Source organism: Rhinopithecus roxellana, chromosome 13 (assembly GCF_007565055.1).
Source record: "Rhinopithecus roxellana isolate Shanxi Qingling chromosome 13, ASM756505v1, whole genome shotgun sequence".
Taxonomy (NCBI): Eukaryota; Metazoa; Chordata; class Mammalia; order Primates; family Cercopithecidae; genus Rhinopithecus; species Rhinopithecus roxellana.
The window spans coordinates 22,429,014-22,452,885 of NC_044561.1; the positions used below are offsets into that span (position 1 = coordinate 22,429,014).

The following is a 23,872-nucleotide window of genomic DNA, read 5'->3' on the forward strand; positions in this document are numbered from 1 at the left end:
AAAAGTTTGGCATCCTTAGTAGGATACAAAAAGACATGAAATAGAAGTAAAAAAAATTTTTTTTTCTTTTTTTGGAGATGGAGTCTCACTCTGTCACCCAGGCTGGAGTGCAGTGGCATGATCTCAGCTTACTGAATCCTCTGCCTCCCGGGTTCAAGCAGTTCTCCTGCCTCAACCTCCCGAGTAGCTGGGACTACAGGCACATGCCGCCATGCCCGGCTAATTTATTGTATTTTAGTAGAGATGGGGTTTCACCATGTTGCCCAGGCTGGTCTCAAACTCCTGAGCTCAAGCAATCCATCTGCCTTGGCCTCCCAAAGTACTAGGATTACAGGCATAAGCCACTGCCCCCAGCCAGAAGTGAAAATCTTGAGAAAGCAGGTTGATACGGGAAAAGGGGGTTGAATAAAAAAGAAGGATGATAGAAGGAAGATTTTAAGGAACCTAAAATGTAAAATATACAGTAAAGGTAGAATTGAGAAGAACTGATACAGTGGGAGACTGGGCGTGGTGGCTCACGCCTATAATCCCAACATGTTAGGAGGCCGAAGCGGGCAGATCACCTGAGGTCAGGGGTTTGAGACCAGCCTGGCCAACATGGTGAAACCCCATTTCTACTAAAAAATAAAAAAATTAGCTGGGTGTAGTGGCTTACGCTTGTAGTCCCAGCTACTTGGGAGGCTGAGGCAGGAGAATCACTTGAACCCAGGAGGCAGAGGTTGCAGTGAGCCACAATCATGCAATTACACTCCAGCCTGGGCACCAGAGTGAGACTCCATCTCCAAAAAAAAAAAAAAAAAAAAAAAAAAAAAAAAAAAAAACTGATACAGTGGGAAACTGAATCAGTAGAATACAGAAGAAAAGAACAAAGAGAAGGAAAGGATGGGAAGCATTCATACTGGGCTTGAAAGTCTTCCGTTTCTCATCTTGCTCCGATATTTCAGTGGGCTGATGTGTTGTAAGATGGCTTTTGCTGCCAAGAGAAGTTTGGACCTGCTCTTTCCGTTGGCTGCCCTTCTTTGGCTCCTTTGTTAGTACCAGAAAATGTGTTTCTTTGTCTACATTCTTCATACTCCATTTCAATAAAATCACTTGTCCAGTGTAATACAACCAAAAGCCATAATTGGTGTGGTTCTGTCCCAGCACTTCCTAAGAATGGCTTAGGTGGTGAGAATATTATTAGAAAAGTTAATAAACTAAAACAACTTTTATTCTACAAAGCAGAGCTGTAGACAACAATATAGTGATCATTTTTATTACCTAGAAACTTTGAGAAAATGATTGTACACATCCCTTAAATCTATAACGAATGACCTAAATCTAAGCAAAGACCTAATGGCAAATAGTTGTCATCAAAGTCTTTTTTATTATTATCTGCCTTTAAGAACCTGGTCTTATTGTATTTGTGTTTTGAAATCAGTGCATATGATTTCAATAATATAAACAAAACAACCCATACCAAAACAAAATGAAACCACCACCACCAACAAAACCCAAAAAGATTGTCAGGAACTATTCTAAAATGTTAACAATGATTATCTTCAATCACTAGGTAAGATATATAGATAGGGCTTTTTTCTGTATTTTTAAATATTTTCTACATTGAATCTTTTGACTATAAGAAACAGAAAATCTGACTTATGATGGTTTAAATAAATAAGGGCTTATTTTTCTCACAAAACAATAATTGTGAGGCACCTGACATTGGTTCAGAGGTTTAAGAATAATAAGACCAATTTCTCTGCAGTCCTCTTGGCCTTTCTTATAGTCTCGCCTCTTATGCCTCATGGTCACAACGTTGCTGCTGAAGCTCCAAACCTCATGACTCGTTCAAATAAGTAAAAGGGAGCTGCTTCTGTATCCCTTTATCAAAAAAGTAGGCTGGGCGTGGTGGTTCACACCTGCAATCCCAGCACTTTGGGAGGCCAGGGACAGCAGATCACTTGAGGTCAGGAGTTCGAGAACAGCCTGGCCAACAGGGTGAAACCCAGTCTCTACTAAAAATACAAAAATTAGCTGGGCGTGGTGGTGTATTCCTGTAATCCCAGCTACTCAGGAGGCTGAGGCAGGAGAATTGCTTGAACCCGGGAGGCGGAGATTGCAGTGAGCCAAGATCGTGCCACTGTACTCCAGCCTGAGCAACAGAGCAAGACTCTGTCTCAAACAAAATAAACAAAACAAAACAAAAACAAAAGCTTACTCTAAAATCCCAGAAAAGTTCTGCTTTTGTCTGATTGATCACAGCAGTGTCACTTGACTAACCCTAGCTGTAAGAAAGGCTGGGAAGGTAAATACTTGGCTTTCTAGCCCCATAGGCAGAGGCAGGCAGGAGAGGAGGAGGAAGCTGAAAATGAATATTGGGTGCACCAGCCTTCACTGTCTGCCACAAGCATTGTTTTTTAATTTAGTATTTTCATAATAGAAATTTTTTAAATTTCAATTTTAATTCAATTTTGAATTTGCTGTACAATCTCAATAATGCAAAAACATGCACAACAACAACAACAAAAACTAAAAGAAGCAGTATAGTTGTCTGCTCTAGGTCTTGAGACTAGTGATATTCTGCCTTAGCGTCCCCAGTGGTTGCTGTAAGTGATCAGAAGGAGAAAAACTGGGTGGTTTCTTCATTTATATATGCATGGAAGAAGTGGTTGGCTGGAGATAAGCGTGTAGACAAGCAGGTCTGGCAGAATAGTCAGGCAAAGGAACTTACCCTTCCTGATGTATGTAGCAGGGTTGAGGTTCACTGTGAACCAACAAATGTCTTGGGAAGCCCAAGTTCAAGTGATTTTCACAGGTTTCTGTAATCCTGTGAGTCTACAGCTCAAATAAAGAGGTAAATGGGGTTTCAGATTTAAAGTGGATTATGAGAGCTTTCTAGGAAAACATGTTTAAATACCATCTCTGTGATGTGCATAAGTGAGCCAGCCTCAGGAGCCTCCAATTTCCTATGTAAGTTCCTCTCAAACAGAAACAGAAGAAAAACTGAAAGCAGTAAATTGATTCACAATTTTAATCCCATTTTGCTCTGAATTCAGTGTTTTTGAAATTGCCCTAACCAAAAGCCCATATACTAATAGAAAAATGAGCGGAATATGTGAATCACTTGTTTTGATAGCATTATGTTAATCTAGCTAGAACACTTCACACAATCAGAGAGTTTGAATTTTCAATCCAGTGTGAATTTTTAAAAGGAAACTTTCAGACCTGATTGCCTTGGGAACGCAGATTTCATAATTTGCTCTCCAGCCTTGCTAAAACATCCATCTGTCTTTGCAATTGAATTTGCAAGGTAAAATCATTTTAAAGGGCTGTTCTTTTGACCAGCTCTTCTGCTATTTCTCCCTTTTCCTATTCATTTTCAGGGCTTTCTTTTTATTTGGCAGACCATGCTGTCCTGTTATCCTCCCTGGGCTGAAGGCATGATGCTGCTCTGGAGGATGGGCTTTGTCTCCACCCTAGGTTGCACAGTTGAGTTCTGTAGCAGTTACTGTCTCAGACTCTCAGAGAGGCAAAGTAACCCAGGGAAAAATTGTGCTGGGCTGAGAGGTGGTGGGTGTGAGTTCAGGTCCTAGCTCTGAATCTTAGCAATCACATGGCTTCTGTGAGTATCTTCAAAAGCAGACCCAGCCACCCTGCCTTTGTACTAGACTCGAATAAGATAATGAAGGTCCAGGGGCTTTGAAAGCAGATGAGAGCCCTAAAATGTTAAATTTAATTAAGCTCAACAATATAACATTTTTGAATTTTAGGGTATCTGAGGTATATCCAGGTAGACATATTCAGAAAGCCATTAGATTTATGAGACTACGGCTCAGGAGAGAACTCAGAGCTAGAATTGCCTATTTAGGAGTCACATGCTTGGTACTTTGTGCCATGTTATGAGATCACCAAAAGAGAATTTTATTATCATTATTATTATTATTATTATTGCTACTACTGGTTTTTATTAGGAAAGGTTCCCCTCTCCCTTATTAATAATCATTGTGAAATTAGAAGGAAGCACATACATGAGTGTCTTTTAATCTGTCTTCTTAATGCATTACATTTCACAGATAAACTGGTGAGGAGGATCAGTCAGTAAACGAGATTTTTAAAGTAAGGTTTTCAGTTTCTCAGTCTTTTGCTTAAATTATTGGATACCAGCCAAAGACTTCCCAATTAATTAGCTTTGATGATTTATTTTAACAACTTCAGCTGGGTGACAGTATAAAAATGAAGTTGTTTCTTCAGATTATTAATTAGTAGTACCAGAGTATAAAATTACCTCAAAGCATTCAGTGTTACTCAATGTGGTGGTATTGTCGTTTTGGTGTGATGTCTTTTCATTGTGTAGGATTTTCCCACATGGTGAAGGTTGTGTAGTATCCCTGGTCCCGCCCACAACTTGCCAGTGTGGTCTCCCAGATATTTTGACAACCAAAATACCCCCACCACATTTGCAAAGGCCACGTCAGGGCACTTCCTACCCTACCTACACACTCTGGTACTCTTAAGGAAATGGGTTCCATCCCCATACAAGCAGAGCTTCACTATAATATTCTCAGAGCCCATAATTTTGCACTGTCCTTAGGTGAGGTGATCTGGTGTTAAGTTCCCTTTGATACTTACTTAGGAAATATGATGGCATCTAAGACTTACAGTGAGTTGTACTCTAGCAACAATAATGCTAGAGGGAGTGGCAGATTTTGTTAATTGTAATATTGAGGACTATGGTAATTGAAGCTGTTTGGAATAATACCAATGCCCTAGAAACTGTTTCATTTTATCTTCATAATAGCCTTCTGAGGTAGATGAAAACCTGAGGCCAGGAGAAGTATTAATAGTAACTTTCTTAAGAGAACATGACATGAAGTAGTAGAGCCGGGAATAGGGATCTTCTGATTCTGCTCACAGTGCCTTTCCACCATAAAGCACTGTCCCACATAACTGGCAATTCTGAATTATTAAATCTGGTAGAATAAGACCCATGAAACAAATTGTAGAGCTTAGGCAGCAATGTTGAGAAATGGCAGGCTCAGGGGATACACCAATTACCAAGGCAAAGTCAGCTGAGCATGCAACAGATATAAAATTTTTTTATTGCTTGCTTTTTTATAACTTGTTTCATTCAAAAAGGATTTATTTAACTTATAATAACAAATGATGATATAATAAAAATAGAAAATCAAGATCAAAGAGCCCAAACATGCAGCATATAAGGGCTAATATAGTTGTTATAGTAGAGTTTCATATTTAAGTCAGAGCTTCTTGGTGGCTGAAACAAAGAAAGAAATATAGTCATGTGTCATTTAACAATAGGGATACATTCTGAGATGCATCATTAGGAAATTTTTTCATTGCGTGAACATCAGAGTGCACTTACACAAACCTGGATGGGATAGCCTACTACACACCTAGGCTATGTGGTACATAGCTGACTGCTCCTAGGCTACAAACTTGTATAGGAGGGTACTGTACTGAAATGTTTAACACAATGATAAATATTTGTGTATCTAAACATAGAGAAGGTATGCTTTATGGTATTATAATCTGATGGAACCCCTGTTGTATCTACAGTCTATCATTGCCTGAGTGTCTGTCATTGACTATACATAATTCTTTTTTATTTTTTCTTTTGAGACGCGGTCTTGCTCTGTCACCCAGGCTGGAGTGCAGTGGTGTGATCTTGGCTCACTGCAACCTCCACCTCCTGGGTTCAGGTGATTCTCCCACCTCAGCCTCCTGAGTAACTGGGATTACAGGCGCATGTCACCATGCCTAGCTGATTCTTGTGTTTTTAGTAGAGATGGGGTTTCACCATGTTGGCCAGGTTGGTCTCAAACTCCTGACCTCAGGTGATCGGCCTGCCTTGGCCTCCCAAAGTGCTGGGATTACAGGTGTGAGCCACCACTCCCAGCCTATCATTCTTTTTTTAATTTAATTTTTTATTTTTATGGGTACATAGTAGGTGTATGTAATTATAGGTTACGTGAGATATGTTGATAAAAGCATATAATGCGTAGCAATCACCATCAGGGTAAATGGGGTGCTTGTCCCCTCAAGTATTTATCCTTTGTGTTACAAATAATCCAATTATACTCTTTTAGTTATTTTTAAGTGTATGATTAAATTATTATTTGCTATAGTCACCCTGTTGTACTATCAACTACTAGATTTTATTCATTCTTTCTAACTATTTTTTTCATAATTGTTATTATCCAAAAGATGGAGCCTAGTATTCCTCAGGAAAAGGGTAGCTGAATTCTAAAAGAAATTTCTTAAGAGGGAATTTAAATAGGGGATTCTGGTGACAAAATGTATGGTATCAATAAAATTTTATAGCAAAGATTGTAATAGACTTCAGTGTGCTTTTTCTAACAGCAATCTTTAATCAAAAGCAAATTAACTAACCTGAGGGCACCATGATAACCCACAATTCTGTGTGGGTCCAAGGCAATTTGGTTCAAGTTTACAGGTTTTTGTGGTCTCACTAGATCCAGGGCTAGAATTTAGAGCATCAAGAGGCATGGATGGCTCAAAAGTTCCTTGGGAAACTTCTTTTAATAGACGTCTGTCTCACACGACTTTGTTAGAATATGGTTTGTAATTGTAGGCTGTGACAAGGGCTGGGAGGGTTTATTGGAGGGCACATCTATCAGGATGTGCTGGGTGCTAATAGAGTAACAGCCCATAAATCTTAGTGGCTTGATACAACAAAGTGTTATATTCATACAAAGCCTACCAGAGGTCCATGCAACCCTTAGGGGCAGCACAGTAATCTAGGCCTGCCATGGCTCCATCTTCCTATAGCTGTACCATCTGGAATACAATACGTACCTTCCGCAGTTGATGAGATGGAGGAAGAGAGAGCATGGAATACTGCACTTCAGCTCTTCAATGCTTCTCTCTGGAAGTAACACATCACTTCTTACTTTTCATTAGCTAAAGCAAGTCACTTGCCATGCCTAACTTCTCATGAGTAGGGAAATACATACCTGAATGTGGAAGAGAACCAGATAGCAGGGAGCATTAGTAAAGTCTACCACAGATGGGCAAGAAAGGTAATCCAAGCCAAGTGAATAGGATAGGCAGAAGAGGCAGGGTGGGATTGAGCAGAAGGGTGTATGGGGCTGCTCTGTGGCTGGCATAGGAAGGCTGAGTTGGGGCTGAATCGGAAAAGCCCATAAGTTCCACTTGACTACACTTTGTAGGCTAGAGGGACCCTCAGAAGCTGCTCCAAGGAGATGGTACTGGTTCAGCTTTCAGGGTCTTAGCTCAAGGGAGGAGCAGAAGCAGCTATCTCAGCATTTCAGTGATTCTACCCCATGCCTCTAAACAAATGTTTTTTTTCATACTGAAACTAACTCCTTGTAACATTCCCTGCATTGCTAACTTATGAGGCTGCCTCCCACCTCTTATTGTGATCCAGAATGAAAACCAGGCACACTCTGCCTTTTCCAAACAGTGACTAATGGCGGGGCTTGGCCAGGCAGGCCCAGCATATTTTTCACTATGCTCTGGGCTTCCCACCAAGTCTCTCCCAGTGGCCCGGCCATAGCCATTAGAGATGACTGTGCCTAGCACTTCCTACCTCATCATCTATCACCAGCACCCCTCTCCAGCCACCTCCTTTTTAATAGGTTTAATTATTACTTCCCTTACTTCATGGCACAATTAATCTTCCCCACTGCCTCAGGATTTACAGCTGCACAGGCCCAGGGAATTTCTGAGCTATTCACCTGCAGTCTAAGTCTTTAACTATCCAAGGGAAGTGGGAAGGAGGGCTATGCATGAAGGCAGTGAATATTTGTGGGTTCCAGTGGGCTCCAGCTGGCTTCTTGTCACTGCTCATTCAGCCCAAGCCTTTGGGATGGTGGTGGGAGGGTACTGCAGAGGAACTGACTCTGCTCCCAGTCAGCATCAAGGGGAGTCTTGAGGGGTGGGGGTGAGCAATAGAACCTATTTTTCTGCATTTGGAGAAATAAATGTATAGCAAATAAATAATACATTTAGACTCTAAAATATAGTCTCTACAAAACTACTACATTTTATTTCCTCCAAAGTTGGTTTAAAAGGTAGGTGGCTTCCAATGGAGTATGCTTGCTTATAGGAGGGAGAGGTGGTACAGAGATTTCCCAGCCTTATAGCAGGCTCCTCAGAGTTGAAACAGAAGGGAAGGGCAATGGGGATCTGGGACAGAAGTGCCACTGAACTCTCAATGTCGCTGAAGACATCCTAAACTGCTGTTGAAGCAAAAAAAGATAACAGGCTCGTAACTTCACTTATCCTTCAAGGAACAGGCAGAGCCTGGTGGGTTTAGTAGAAAAAGGAGGCAGATGTAATTAAGTTAAAGGATGGCAGAATAGATGTGCGATGGCCCAAGAGTTCTCCAGAGGTGACGCCCACACAGATTACATCTGCTTCCTCCTACTACATTTCTTAATCTTTTAGGATTTTCTTGTATCTAATGTATACTTCTCTGCTCTCTAGATACAGATTTAGCTAGGGCATCAATCTGTTCATATGCAGCTGCTAAGAGCTTGGTTTGCCACAGCAGTATACTAGTGTTAATAAAGAAGAAATTGGCACATGATGCAAATATTTGTGTGTGTGGTGAGAGAAAAGAAATGGGCACAGAATCATGTCTGTCTTTCATTGGAAGACATTTCCAGATGAGGGGAGAAGGTAAAAGAGTGTGGACTAAGCTGGGTATGGTGGTGTGTGCCTATAGTCCCAGCTACTTGGGAGACTGAGGTGGGAGGATCGCTTGAGCCCAGGAGGTCAAGGCTGTAATGAGCTGTGATTGTGCCACTGGACTTCAGCCCGGATCACAGACTGGAGTACAAGACTCTGTCTCTTCCCCCACTGGCTGCTCTGAAAAGCCATCTTTGCATTGTTCCTCGTCCGCCTCCTTGCTCGCCGCAGCCGCCTCCGCCGCGCGCCTCCTCCGCCGCCGCGGACTCCGGCAGCTTTATCGCCAGAGTCCCTGAACTCTCGCTTTCTTTTTAAATCCCCTGCATCGGATCACCGGCGTGCCCCACCATGTCAGACGCAGCCGTAGACACCAGCTCCGAAATCACCACCAAGGACTTAAAGGAGAAGAAGGAAGTTGTGGAAGAGGCAGAAAATGGAAGAGACGCCCCTGCTAACGGGAATGCTAATGAGGAAAACGGGGAGCAAGAGGCTGACAATGAGGTAGACGAAGAAGAGGAAGAAGGTGGGGAGGAAGAGGAGGAGGAGGAAGAAGGTGATGGTGAGGAAGAGGATGGAGAAGAAGATGAGGAAGCTGAGTCAGCTACGGGCAAGCGGGCAGCTGAAGATGATGAGGATGACGATGTTGATACCAAGAAGCAGAAGACCGACGAGGATGACTAGACAGCAAAAAAGGAAAAGTTAAACTAAAAAAAAAGGCCGCCGTGACCTATTCACCCTCCACTTCCCGTCTCAGAATCTAAACGTGGTCACCTTCGAGTAGAGAGGCCCGCCCGCCCACCGTGGGCAGTGCCACCCGCAGATGACACGCGCTCTCCACCACCCAACCCAAACCATGAGAATTTGCAACAGGGGAGGAAAAAAGAACCAAAACTTCCAAGGCCCTGCTTTTTTTCTTAAAAGTACTTTAAAAAGGAAATTTGTTTGTATTTTTTATTTACATTTTATATTTTTGTACATATTGTTAGGGTCAGCCATTTTTAATGATCTCGGATGACCAAACCAGCCTTCGGAGCGTTCTCTGTCCTACTTCTGACTTTACTTATGGTGTGACCATGTTCATTATAATCTCAAAGGAGAAAAAAAACCTTGTAAAAAAAGCAAAAACGACAACAGAAAAACAATCTTATTCCGAGCATTCCAGTAACTTTTTTGTGTATGTACTTAGCTGTACTATAAGTAGTTGGTTTGTATGAGATGGTTAAAAAGGCCAAAGATAAAAGGTTTCTTTTTTTTCCTTTTTTGTCTATGAAGTTGCTGTTTATTTTTTTTGGCCTGTTTGATGTATGTGTGAAACAATGTTGTCCAACAATAAACAGGAATTTTATTTTGCTGAGTTGTTCTAAAAAAGAAAAAGAAAAAAAAGAAAGAAAAAGCATGGAGCATGGACTTCTGAGTTAGAAAAACCTGAGTGTTAGTACTAATCCTGCCACTTAGAGCCGTGTGGGCCTGAGTAAGCTCTTGAACCTTTTAGGGCTCTGAGACCACAGTATCAACCTTGTTTTGGGGCATGAATGAGATCATGGAGTAGAGAGCCAGGCACAGAGAGGTTCTCAAGAAAAGCTTACCTATCAGGAAGTTGCTTGTAGCTGAAGTCAAGTGATACATATTTTTGGAATTACCTGCATTTAAAAATATCTGTATTGACCTGGCACGTTGGCTTACCCCTACAATTCCAGGGCTTTAGGAGGCCAAGGCAGGAAGATAACTTGAGCCCAAGAGTTTGAGACTAGCCTGGGCAACATAGTGAGATCCCATGTCTACAAAAATTAATTAATTAAAAATTAGCCAGACACAGTGGTGCACAGCTGTAGTCCCAGCTACATGGGATGCTGAGGCAAGAGGATCTCTTAAGCCTGGGCGATTGAGGCTGCAGTGAGCCATGATCATGCCACTGCACTTCAGCCTAGGTGACAGAACGAGACCCTGTCTCAAAAAAAAAAAAAAAAAAAATCTATACCTTTGCTGTCCATCACTGGCAAAAGTAATGGAGATTTGTCTCCAGGTGCATATTAATAAATAGTCATCTGCAAGTGTGTTAGATAAGACATCCATTTGGTTGCACTTCTAACACAGAGCACTTTGCTCTCATGCCTTTGATTCTAGCCATCTGTTTACTAACCAGGTCTGTCACCTCCTCCTTACTCTCAGCTTTGCAGTATTTTAAGTACAATGTAGAAGAACTTATATGTGAAAACTTGAGAAGGAGAGGGTTCAGGGAACCTAAAGATATCTAGGGTTGGAATTATGGGTCCTGTGGAAAACCTGGGACCACTTCTCCCAATGAGGAGGAGGATTGGGAGGAACAGTTGGGAGTACACAGCACTTTTTCTGTGAAGCAGGTTTTCTCAGCCATTTTAGCCATTTATCAGCCATTTGGCTCTTTGATAGACAAAATATCAACCTATCCTTTAAGATCATTTGAAATGAAATCAAGGTAATAGGACAAAGTGCTATGTAGTTATCAATCTCTACATGTTCTTCTCCCAGCCTGGAAAAGGATGTGGAGGCTGGTATAGCTACAGAGGCTGGTAACCAACCCAATTTCTTTCTACTGTGGTCCCAGAGACAGAAAAGTGGACTTAAACATCCACATCAGGACTTAATTGCAAGGAACAGTTTCCTGATCAGAAAAGGTTATAGAAGAATATATGCAGTGCAAACTTTTATGTATACCTTTATTATTTAATTTTCCATTATTGAAATGTTCATGAACCACACAGGTAGAGAAAATGGTATAATGAACTCCCACATACTCATAACTCAGTTATCAACATTTTGCTAATCTTGTTTCATCTGTTTTCATAAACACACAATTTTTTGTTTTTTGAGGTGGAGTCTCACACTCTGTTGCCCAGGCTGGGGTGCAGTGGCACGATCTCCACTCACTGCAAGCTCTGCCCCCCGGGTTCATGCCATTCTCCTGCCTCCCAACGCCTCCCGAGTAGCTGGGCTACAGGTGCCCGCCACCATGCCCAGCTAATTTTTTTGTAATTTTAGTAGAGACAGGGTCTCACCGTGTTCGCCAGGATGGTCTCAATCTCCTGACCTCGTGATCTGCCCGCCTTGGCCTCCCAAAGTGCTGGGATTACAAGCGTGAGCCACTGCGCCCGGCCCACACACACAATTTTTAAAGCAAATCATAGACACCATGTTGTTTCATGTGTAAATGCTTCTATAAATATTTCTCTCTCTTTTTTTTTTGTTTTGCTTTGTTTTGTTTTGAGACGGAGTCTCGCTCTGTCGCCCAGGCTGGAGTGCAGTGGCCGGATCTCAGCTCACTGCAAGCTCCGCCTCCCGGGTTTACGCCATTCTCCTGCCTCAGCCTCCCAAGTAGCTGGGACTACAGGCGCCCGCCACCTCGCCTGGCTAGTTTTTTTGTTTGTTTGTTTGTTTTTTGTATTTTTTAGTAGAGACGGGGTTTCGCCGTGTTAGCTAGGTTGGTCTCGATCTCCTGACCTCGCGATCCACCCGTCTCGGCCTCCCAAAGTGCTGGGATTACAGGCTTGAGCCACCGCACCCGGCCTCTATAAATATTTCTAACGGAAGAGAACTTTATAAAGCATAGCCACTGTCCTATGTCACACCTAGCAAGACTAATAGGAGTTACTTCATGTCTCCAGCTTGTCCTGAAAGCAGATGGGCTGGTCCTGCTGAGGGCAGTGGGTCTGAGAGTCCTTGCCTCAGTTCTGCCACTAACTCACTTCCTCCCACTAGGCCCTGGTCATATCATTCAGAAAGTGAATCCGTGGGAGGGCCTTTTCCAGTTCCCAAATTTTATGTTGCCTCTGGAAATAGATGGTGATTTAAGTAGGATGGAGCAGAAAACAATTTGTTTGAAAGTAGAGGAAAACAATAGATCAACTCTTAAAGCCCCATTTGGGTTGTGCACTATTGATAATCATGACTGTAATGCTTTCAGTACACGAGAAGACTACTTCCATTGTTTGTGGCAGTACACCGAGGCCCCTACCTTCACAAAATTATTAAGAGAAAAGACAGCCGGAACTGCATTCTATGTTTAATAGTTTTTCTGCTTGGCTTGTGCAGTTCACACCTCCCTTAGTCTTTGCTGGTAATGGCTAATAAAAGCAAAATGTATTGAGCACTTACTATGTCTGAGGCACTTAGGCCAGCCTCTGCTGAGCGTGATCACATTGGCCCTCACAACAGCCCTTTGAAGTAGGTATTATTATTCCCATGGCAGTGACCATTCTTGACCCATAGGTGGAGACCTGCTGTGATGATGTATAAATTCATAACGATGTGTCCTTCCTTCACACACCCTCGTGAGAACTCGGCTTTGTGAGGATCTTCTGCCCCACTAATCTTCATTTAATTCCCCTCCCTGCAGCACGTTGTCACCTAGCACGCCCCTGCTGACAGACCCTCTGTAAGTCTTCATCTGAATGACGGCCCTGGAAAATCAAGCTGTGGTCTCGAAAGGGAAGGAGGATCTGCAGATTATCTCCTCAGCATGTGCAGTCACTCTGCTGGCAGCTCTTGGGCCGCTTTTATGTTGCCTCAACAAAGAGAAAGGCTGCCAAGAGTGTGTCATGTTCCATTCAGAATTCCCCATGCTGGCAGTGGCTGGAACAGTAGAGACACAGGGAGAATGAACAATTCCCAGCTCAGCCCCATCCATCTCTTCTTACTCTTGTCTGTGTGAGGAAGCCTTTGAGAGTCTTCTTATGATTCTTTATAGGCCCTTGGAAAAGTAAGGTAAGGAGGACAGGAGGAGAACAGGAGAGTGCATAGGGAAGCTGGCTGGAGATCAGATCATTTTGCCATAACCAGCAGGCAATTTCTTTCACAAATCACTGAACCCTCGGTAGCCATTATCATCCCAACTGCTCCCTATTAACTAGCCCAGACTCTTAAGGTCGTGAGAGTCAGAGAAATAGAATTCCTTTCCTTTTTCTCACTCTCTAAATACTGGTCATGCTATGTTTAGATACCATGTTTTAGTTTACAAAGTATATTGATACATACTGTTATGTTTCTCATGCCATGTCTTTGAAATGATTATAATCTGACCTTATAAGTGAGAAAACAAAAATTGCCAAAATATTTTCTATTTAAGAAAATAACAAAGGCTCAGAGGTATTGAGTGTCTCAAAGACACTCAGCTGAATGAGGTGGGAGCCAGGCTTGTAAACAGGACTTCTGGCTTAGAGTCCTGTGCCTTTTCTATTATATTGTACCTTTCTGATGTTTAGCCAGTTTCCTGCAGGATGAGGTAAGTCCCATCCTGCAGGAGAGTGGGGAGCTTCCAAGGAGACCTGTCTTTGGTGGTGATGGGCCAAGCTTCCTCCAATTGCCTGCTAGGTCTCTCGCCACTTGCTTCCTCTTACCATCATCTTAGCAAACAATAAGTGATTATATTGGCTTAAGAAAATCATTGCAATAAAATCCAAAAGCTGTGAGGGAAAAAAAAATGTCACTGCAAAGGCATCATTGTGGGAGAAAGTGCTCCAAGGGAGATTCCGGCACTCCTACTGCCCTCCCTAACTCTGGCTCTGTTCATAATTATTGACTCATGGCTGGACAGATATTTTGACCCTAATTGAAAAAATACAGAAACTGAGGAGAGAGGAAGTAAATAAGGAGTAGGGAGAAATGTGGGAAAAAAAGTTCTTCTGAGGATATCTGGAAATTCGAAATGTGAAATTTTTCTCTTTAGATAAAAGTGGTTTAGGACTACATGTTAAATTAGGTCTTTAGAACTGAAACATTTCTGTCACTAATAATTTTTCAGCATTAAAAGGGTTCTAGGTGATGCTAAGGTATTATTTCCTCTCGGGAAGCTTAGATTTTCTAACCTTGAGACAGATTTGGAAAAGCTCTGATCCTTCCAGCAAGGATCCTGGTGACATCTCTAACCCAGGGAAGTGACCAGACCCAGTCCCCAGGAATGTTACTTTCTTATTGGATTGGAGTCCAAAAATACTGTTTTTAAACCAAGGGTTATATGTTTATCATAAAACAAAATTAAAATACATATAAGTAAAAAGCAAAAAAAAAAAAAAAAAAAACTCTTACAATTCTACCACCCAAATATTACTGCTCTTAACCTTTAAATACATTTTATGCTATATGTGTTTAAATGTAAACATGTATGCCTATACACAGTGCTACTAAAGCATGCATTAAAATGTACTGTTTTATGATCATATATCCTCTTAATATATTGTAAATTTCTTCCTATGTCAATAAACTTCACTTTTTTTTTTTTTTTTTTTTTTTTTTTTTTTTTTTTTTTTTAAGACAGGGTCTCACTCTGTCACCAAGGCTGGAGAGCAGTGGTGTGATCATGGCCTACTGCAGCCTTGAACTTCTGAGCCCAAGTGATCCTCCTACCTCAGCCTCCGAAGTAGCTGGGACTACAGGCTCACACCACCATGCCCAGCTAATTTTTTAATTTTTGGTAGAGACAGGGTCTTGCTATGTTACTCAAGTTTGTCTTGAACTCCTAAGCTCAAGCGATTCTCTTGTCTCAGCCTTCCAAAGTGCCGGGTTATAGGTGTGAGCCACCACACCCAGCCCCTCACCATTTTTACTGTCACCATGTTTATTCCATTGTATAAATGTACCATGATTTATTTAGTTATTTTTAAATTATGAAATATTTTACTCATATAAAAATATACAGAAGAATTACTATGGCTTATTTAATTTCCAGCACCTCAAGAATCTCCTTTCCTGGAAGGGAATAATTTCAATAACTAATATTGCAGTTTCACTCTGTAGTTTTACAGTGCTCTTGCACATACATTATTTCGTTTGATCCTCACTATCACCTCCTAAGGTTGGTGTTATGTTCATTATTTTTCTCATTATATAGATGAACTATGTAAAACTCAAAAAGACTAAATGATTTACCCTAAGTTCAGTTAAGTCAAAGAGATGGCTGGGTCCTAGGACTAGATGTGACTCTTGTGGCAGGGCAGATCTCCACAGCATGCAAGGGAGGAGTCAGGACCAGCAGAGTAGCCCCCACAGACTCACCCTGCACTGCACCCCCAGCTCCTGCCCTGCCCTGACTTCAGCCTTGATCATGCGTACTTCTGCCTTTTGACCCAGTGTGCTCTCTGGGGGCAGAGACTTCTGTCTTCATTCTTCTCTCTACCCCTGCTGCCCACCACAAGTTCTGATACAATAAATGCCCAGCTAACGTCTGCTGGATAAGTGAATGAATGAATAAAGAGTGTCAGAGAGATACACAAATTGTAGAGGCTAGGTGTTCACAGCTTTCTTGCTTAAAGCCTCTATTTTTAATTTCAGACATTTTAACAGAACACATCTTTGCATTTTGACTTTTGGGGCTTCTGTAGATTTTGGTCACCACTGGAAAGCTCACACACTGATGCATGGAAAAGCATGTTCAAAACCAAAGGCAAGGAGAAACCTGTTTGCATGCTAGCTTCTTTCCACCTTTTCTAGTGGTGGCCCTCACTCTAGCCCAAACTGGAATGGACCAAGCTCTCCTTAAAGCCACCTCCCAAGTTACCATTATGTTATCCCTCATTTGAAACTACTTTATATTTATGATATGTTTGATATAACTCATTTTTAACTGCTTGTTAATACCTTAGCTTAGCAGCTATAATATGGTTCATGAGATTTGTTTGGAGCACTGTTATTGTTGATTATAAAAGCAGTATAGCAGAATTATAAGAGCTTTTAGAACAAAAATTACTGAAATTCCACTACCTAACAAGGCAACTATTTTTCTTTTTGTATAACCCCATCAAGAGTTTGTCCATGCATATGGACGTACTTATTTTCCTAGTTATTATCATGGGAGCATGCAGCATTTTTTCCTGATTTTTCCAGTTAATATGATTACAAGAACATTGTTTCCCTGTTTTTCAGTATAGACTTTATAATTATCTTTTTAACGACTGCATAATCCTCTATTGAGTTGATATACCAAAATGTACTTATACAATCCCCCAGTGTTTCACATTTAAGATGTTTCTGATTTTCCAGTAGTCTATAGTGCCACACTGAAGGTTGTTATGTGTATTGTTATGCAATCTTCTGTGTTTGTCAGATTATTTTCTTAGGATACTTTCCCTTGAATAAGATTGTTGGGTCAGAGTAGGAGTGCATTTGTGGTTCTTGCCAGGCTGCTTGTGCAAAAAGGTTGTTCCAGTTTATGTCCCCAGCAGTTGGTATGTTTACCAATTTTAGGACAATCTCATTTTTTGTTTGCTCATTTAGCCGAAGTAAAATGGTACTTCAGGGTTGCTTTATTTTTGCATTTCATTGATTATTAAAGGAAATTAGCATTTTCCTGTGTGGTTACTCTTTGTATTTCTTTGGATGTGAGTTATCTGCTAACATTTACAGGTCTTTGCCTATTTTAGTAAATTGGGATCTTCATTTTTAAAAAATCAAACCAAGTAAACTCTTCACACACAGTGGCTATTGAACTTTTTCAGTTATGTTTAATATATTTTCCAGTATTGTTTTGCCTTTTCATTTTAGATATGTATTTGTAGTACAAACATTCTTATTTTTGTAATAAAATCTGTAAATGTTTTTTTCTGTTGCTTTGAAACTTAAGCTATCCTCCCTCTGGAGAGCTAATAAATATTTAATTCTACCTTCTGTTATTTTAAATTCTTTAATTCATCTGGATTGCATTTTACTATAAATTGAGATGCAAATTACATTTCTTTCTACATTGCAAATCAGTTATTTCAGTCTTAGTCTGTTCTTTTATTCTCTTTCTCAGGAATCATACACCAGATGAAAGGTGATTATGACACTGCGCTGAAACTCCACAAGACCCACCTGTGCATCGCCCAGGAGCTGAGTGATTATGCTGCCCAGGGCCGTGCCTATGGGAATATGGGCAATGCCTACAACGCCCTGGGCATGTACGACCAGGCGGTCAAATACCATCGGCAGGAGCTGCAGATCTCCATGGAAGTGAATGACCGAGCCTCACAGGCTTCCACACATGGGAACCTTGCCGTGGCCTATCAGGCCCTGGGTGCCCATGACCGGGCCCTGCAACACTATCAGAACCACTTGAACATTGCCCGGGAGCTACGAGACATCCAGAGCGAGGCCCGGGCCCTCAGCAACCTGGGCAATTTCCACTGCTCTCGGGGAGAGTATGTCCAGGCTGCCCCCTATTATGAACAGTACCTCCGGCTTGCTCCCGACCTTCAAGACATGGAAGGAGAAGGGAAGGTCTGCCACAATCTTGGCTATGCCCATTACTGCCTTGGAAATTATCAGGAGGCAGTGAAGTACTACGAACAGGATCTGGCACTAGCCAAAGACCTTCATGACAAGTTGAGCCAAGCAAAAGCCTACTGCAACTTGGGCCTAGCATTCAAGGCTCTGCTGAATTTCAGTAAAGCTGAAGAGTGTCAGAAGTACCTACTGTCCCTAGCCCAGTCTCTGAATAATTCCCAGGCTAAATTTCGAGCCCTAGGGAACCTGGGCGATATATTCATCTGTAAAAAAGATATAAATGGTGCAATAAAATTCTACGAGCAGCAGCTGGGCTTAGCTCACCAGGTAAAGGACAGAAGATTAGAAGCCAGTGCATATGCAGCCCTGGGCACTGCATACCGAATGATCCAGAAGTATGACAAGGCCCTGGGTTATCACACACAGGAACTGGAGGTGTATCAGGAGCTGAGCGACTTGCCAGGGGAGTGCAGAGCTCATGGGCACCTGGCTGCTGTCTACATGGCCCTTGGGAAATACACAATGGCATTCAAGTGTTATGAAGAGCAACTGGATCTAGGGCAAAAGCTGAAGGATCCAAGTCTGGAAGCCCAGGTCTATGGCAACATGGGCATCACAAAGATGAACATGAATGTGATGGAAGAAGCCATTGGTTACTTTGAGCAGCAATTGGCCATGCTGCAGCAGCTAAGTGGAAATGAGTCTGTGCTCGACAGGGGCCGGGCCTATGGCAACCTGGGGGATTGCTACGAAGCCCTGGGTGACTATGAGGAAGCTATCAAATACTATGAACAATATTTATCTGTGGCACAGAGTCTGAATCGCATGCAAGACCAAGCCAAGGCTTACCGGGGCCTGGGAAATGGACACAGGTAAAAATGACCAAGGACAATTGTGGTTTATAGCTCTGCAAAAAAGAGCATTTGTGCCAGTAATGGCAACTTCATGTCTGCATGGCAGTTTGTTAACTGCAAACATTTTCTTACATATCTCATCTGATTCCTCCAATAACTATTTGAATTAAGTAGTTGATGTTGTTACCCTTATGCTATGGATGAAGAAACTAAAGCCCAGAGAAGTTGAGTTAATGCCTAATATTATGCAGCTTAAAAGGGACAGCTGAGAGTTGAACCCAGGGCTCTGTGACTCCAAATGCAGTGCCTTTTGACTACATTAGAATGAGAAGGATAATAGGGATTGGGAAGGTGAATGAATCACTTTCCCTGATCTTTTCTGAATACCTCCCACATTATATGAATGTATTTATTAATACAACATCTGCATCTAACAATTATTTAGACCCCATTGTGTTGCTTCTCAGAAAAGCCACCTGATAATAGGAGAATGCATAAATATACTATGTTGCATGCATCATCTGTGCAAGGTCCCTTGCACAGATATCTTAATAGTTATAGCAGTTTTGTATTACTCTACATCTGTTATCATCTGCTGTGGGATGTGGGATTTATTATCACCAGAATCGGAGGCTCAGGGAACTAATTCACGTGCCCCACACAAATGGTTTGGTCATGCTCTTTCCACTCTTATCATGTCTTCTCTTAGCAGCACAAAAAGACACACTGTTGGTCAAGGTGATACTTTCTCCTAAATGTGGGGAACCCAAGAAGGTGCCTGTGTCTGCAGAATATATGGCCCCACCAGAGAGGCAGGAGATTAGGGCTCCTGGAGTGGAGGAAGGGCAAGGGTCAAACTAAATCTTCACCCACAGAGTGCTCTGAGAAGCTCAGGGTGAAAGATTTACAGCCACTGTAAAGTGATTTCAAAAACATAGTCTAAGCAGTAGTGGAAATTGGGAGGCCTGAAGAACCAAACAGTTCACTTGCTATCATTGTGCCTATTAATATATTTTATGTTTCCTCTGGGGTGTATATCCCATTGAATCTCAAGCTCTTGGGAAGGTCACTAAGGGATGACTTTTGAATTGCTTTCCAGATTATGAAATTCCTCTGCATCTCACTCTAAGGGCACATGATAGATTTTAGCTAGAAGAGGAGTTAAGAGCTTCTATAGTAAGTGACAGTGACAAATGCTTTTCATTTTCTCAGGGGCTTTAGCATGTCTGCACCTGCACGAAATAATATCATTGCTTTTCTGTCTACATCCCCACAGGGCAATGGGGAGCTTGCAGCAAGCCCTTGTATGCTTTGAAAAGAGGCTCGTGGTTGCCCATGAGCTCGGGGAGGCCTTCAATAAAGCCCAGGCCTATGGAGAACTGGGAAGTCTGCACAGCCAATTAGGGAATTACGAACAAGCCATTTCCTGCCTTGAACGCCAGCTGAACATTGCTAGAGATATGAAAGACCGAGCCCTGGAGAGTGACGCAGCCTGTGGCCTGGGGGGCGTTTACCAGCAGATGGGGGAGTATGACACAGCCCTGCAGTACCACCAGCTTGATCTACAGATAGCAGAGGAAACCAACAACCCCACATGCCAGGGCCGAGCCTATGGGAACCTGGGCCTGACTTATGAATCCCTGGGCACCTTCGAGAGGGCTGTGGTCTATCAAGAACAGCACTTGAGCATTGCTGCACAGATGAATGACTTGGCGGCCAAGACGGTATCATATAGTAGCCTTGGAAGGACCCATCATGCCTTGCAGAACTATTCCCAAGCAGTCATGTACTTACAGGAAGGTAGGTGAAAAGGCCCATTGTATTCTCTTGGCCTACTTGAAATCAAGTTCAGAGTCAGAACTCAAGACTCAGAGGGAAGTATGCACAGTTTGAGTGGCCACTTCTGTGTGGAATAACGGTCTCAGAGGCCACATTGTCAGTTCAACTCCAGAATCACAGAATCCCCACCAGGTGTCCCTTGATAGTACTAAGGTGTTTCATTGTCCATAGCACCTTGCCCTGCTCTCTCAGACCCAGATTGTCTTACTCTCTCAGTGACAGCATCTACTGCTCACCAGCTGCCCAAGGAGCTGATACCCTCCTTGCTTTTCAGAACCCTCTGTGGAATGAGCAACATGTTCTCACACAGATGAATCAAGTAAGATGTAATCCTAAAAAATTGTAAGGGTTTCAATCAGAAGAAAATGTCCATCTGCTCCAAGCTCTGTTGTCCCTCTAGAGAATATCTAAACTAACCATATTAAAACTTTATAGAAGTCAGTTCTGACATGGCAGCTGAGGTCTAATCCAGAAGTCTCAGTCCGAGGGGCACTCAAGCAGTAAACCAGGCTTCCTTCCCAGCATTTGTCACCTACAGTGCTTGGGCTGGTGCCACAGTAGGGTCTTGTTCCAGGCAGGCCTAGAAACTGAAGGCTGCACAGTTTCACCTTGGATCCTTCCTTCCTCCGAAAGCAGAAGTTCCACAGCAATGTGTTTGCCCTCCACCTCTTTACATTGAGATGGGGCTTTCTGCTCTTAAAAGTCCTTCCCCTTACACAGGCGTATTGGATCCTCTCATCCTAGAAAGGAAAAAGGGCAGATAGCTCACTGGTTAAAGGAATGGTTACTGATTTCAAGCAAAAACTCTCATTTCCACGGGGCTTTGCACATAAAGTTTGTTTAATCTGATTCAGTTCTCACGATAGTCTTGTGAGGTATATCTTTTTATTCCCATTTTTGCAGTTGAATCACCTGAGGCTCAGAGAAGTATAGTGATTCAATCCTCATCATGTGGTCAGTTAGTCAAGGAGTAGGGCCCAGCCCAAGTTTTCCAACCCAGTAACCACACAAGATCCTCTCTGAAGTTGTTTCTAACTTTACAATTGCAGAGTAAGGTTGGGTATCTTATCCCCTTTACTCCCGAGCCCCCACTGGGAAGCCAGGAGAGAGATAAGCAGGAAGCAAAGAGGAGAATGGGTGAAGAGCTGATGATTCGCTGGTCTCCTTGCAACAGACCAGGGACTGCGCTGGCCTGCAGTCTGAGAGGTTACAGAGTCTGGAAGCCACTTCCCAGACTTTATCTAGCTCCCCTTCTATCCACATGGGGCTCTGCCTCAATGCATTAAATGAGAATGTTGGCTTCTAATTTCCTGAAACTTGACTGTGGTAAAATTCCAACAGACAAGGAGCAATTTTCATTTGAATTTGTGAAAACTATTAAATTCAGTCATATGACAACTTTTCAGCTGTGTTCTTTTGTACTTCCTGAAATACTATTTTCATGAAACAGCTGGTTTGCCAGAGACATTGCAATGCAATTCTATATTTGTGGAAAACTCTCAAGTTCATTTTTATTGTTTCTTGTAATTTTTGAAGTCTTGCAGAGATCTAAAAACTCTAATTTGTAGCATCTCTACGGTGTCTGTCTTTTGGATGTGTCCACTAGAGAGCCTGCAGCCGATGACTTTCCTCATGGGCCAAACCAGAGTACCTCTTCTCATGAGTGCAGGACACCTGGACGGTGCTTTCCAAATGCTCTGAGTTAGGTCTGCAGCCTCTGGCAAGGAAGGACTAGTTTATCTGGAAGCCACCCCATGGTTCCCTCTCCCCTGGCTTTGGAGGCTATGGAGCCTTATAGATCCGTGTCACCCTGCTTCAGCGCAATAGATTCTCACAGGTGGGGCCTGGTCTGAGTCTTTTGAACAAGCTTTCCAGGTGCTGTGGAGGGAGACACCTCTGGATAAAACCACTGGTCTCACCCAGCCCTTCCTCTTCTTGCAAATGAAGAAAGGGAGCATGGATCAATTTGGTGACTTACCTGGGACCAGTCCCTGACAAACTCTAGGTTCTAGGAGAGCTGGATGGGTGTCAGGTTCCTAAGAGGCAGAAGCAGAGAGAAGCTGGGGCAGGACAGATACCATGTCTATCCAGTGGGCTTTTAACTCTTCATTGTTGAACCTCAGCTAGAGTCCTACATGCTGAGGATATAGCAGGAACAAAGCACAGTCCCTGTTCTCATAGAACATGGCTTCTAAGCAGGAATTGTCTCAATAAATTTTACTTCTGACTCATAGATCTTGACCTAGAAGGGACATCTGTATTGAAGAATTAACGTGGTTAGCTTATTGAAGATTTAAACAATCAGTATCCTTCTGGTTTTCTCCCAAGAACCATCTTCTTTCCTATGTTTTTCTATTCTGTAAGGTGTTTAAAAATGTGAATTATTTACAAATATTTTTGTTATCCAATAATATGATTTAAACTTAAAATGTTGTTTCTAAGTTTTTTGAGTTATGAGCATTTTGAAATGTATATTTATGACCCTGAACCTGAGTGTCACTTTTCTTTTTTTTTTTTTTTTATTATACTTTAAGTTCTAGGGTACATGTGCATAACGTGCAGGTTTGTTACATATGTGTACTTGTGCCATGTTGGTGTGCTGCACCCATCAACTCGTCAGCACCCATCAATTCATCATTTATATCATGTATAACTCCCCAGTGCAATCCCTCCCTCCTCCCCCCTCCCCATGATAGGCCCCAGTGTGTGATGTTCCCCTTTCCGAGTCCAAGTGATCTCATTGTTCAGTTCCCACCTATGAGTGAGAACATGCGGTGTTTGGTTTTCTGTTCTTGTGATAGTTTGCTAAGAATGATGGTTTCCAGCTGCATCCATGTCCCTACAAAGGACGCAAACTCATCCTTTTTTATGGCTGCATAGTATTCCATGGTGTATATGTGCCACATTTTCTTAATCCAGTCTGTCACAGATGGACATTTGGGTTGATTCCAAGTCTTTGCTATTGTGAATAGTGCCGCAATAAACATACGTGTGCATGTGTCTTTGTAGTAGACTAATTTATAATCCTTTGGGTATATACCCAGTAGTGGGATGGCTGGGTCATATGGTACATCTAGTTCTAGATCCTTGAGGAATTGCCATACTGTTTTCCATAATGGTTGAACTAGTTTACAATCCCACCAACAGTGTAAAAGTGTTCCTATTTCTCCACATCCTCTCCAACAACTGTTGTTTCCTGACTTCTTAATGATTGCCATTCTAACTGGTGTGAGATGGTATCTCATTGTGGTTTTGATTTGCATTTCTCTGAT

The 23,872-nt window shown here is 42.3% G+C and overlaps 2 protein-coding genes across 2 annotated transcripts in view; both read left to right on the forward strand.

Annotated features, from left to right (window-relative positions):
- TTC28 (tetratricopeptide repeat domain 28) overlaps nucleotides 1-23,872 on the forward strand; it is a 475,930-nt gene that overhangs the window by 332,382 nt on the left and 119,676 nt on the right. Inside the window, exons 6-7 of the mRNA XM_030915124.1 lie at nucleotides 17,438-18,779; nucleotides 20,038-20,561. Coding sequence (XP_030770984.1) covers nucleotides 17,438-18,779; nucleotides 20,038-20,561 — 1,866 coding nt within the window. The remainder of the gene's footprint in view (nucleotides 1-17,437; nucleotides 18,780-20,037; nucleotides 20,562-23,872) is intronic.
- On the forward strand, nucleotides 8,841-9,774 carry LOC115892798 (prothymosin alpha-like). The gene has a single exon (XM_030915125.1). It carries the CDS (start codon nucleotides 9,025-9,027, stop codon nucleotides 9,355-9,357), a length of 333 nt encoding a protein of 110 aa, XP_030770985.1. The 5' UTR covers nucleotides 8,841-9,024; the 3' UTR covers nucleotides 9,358-9,774.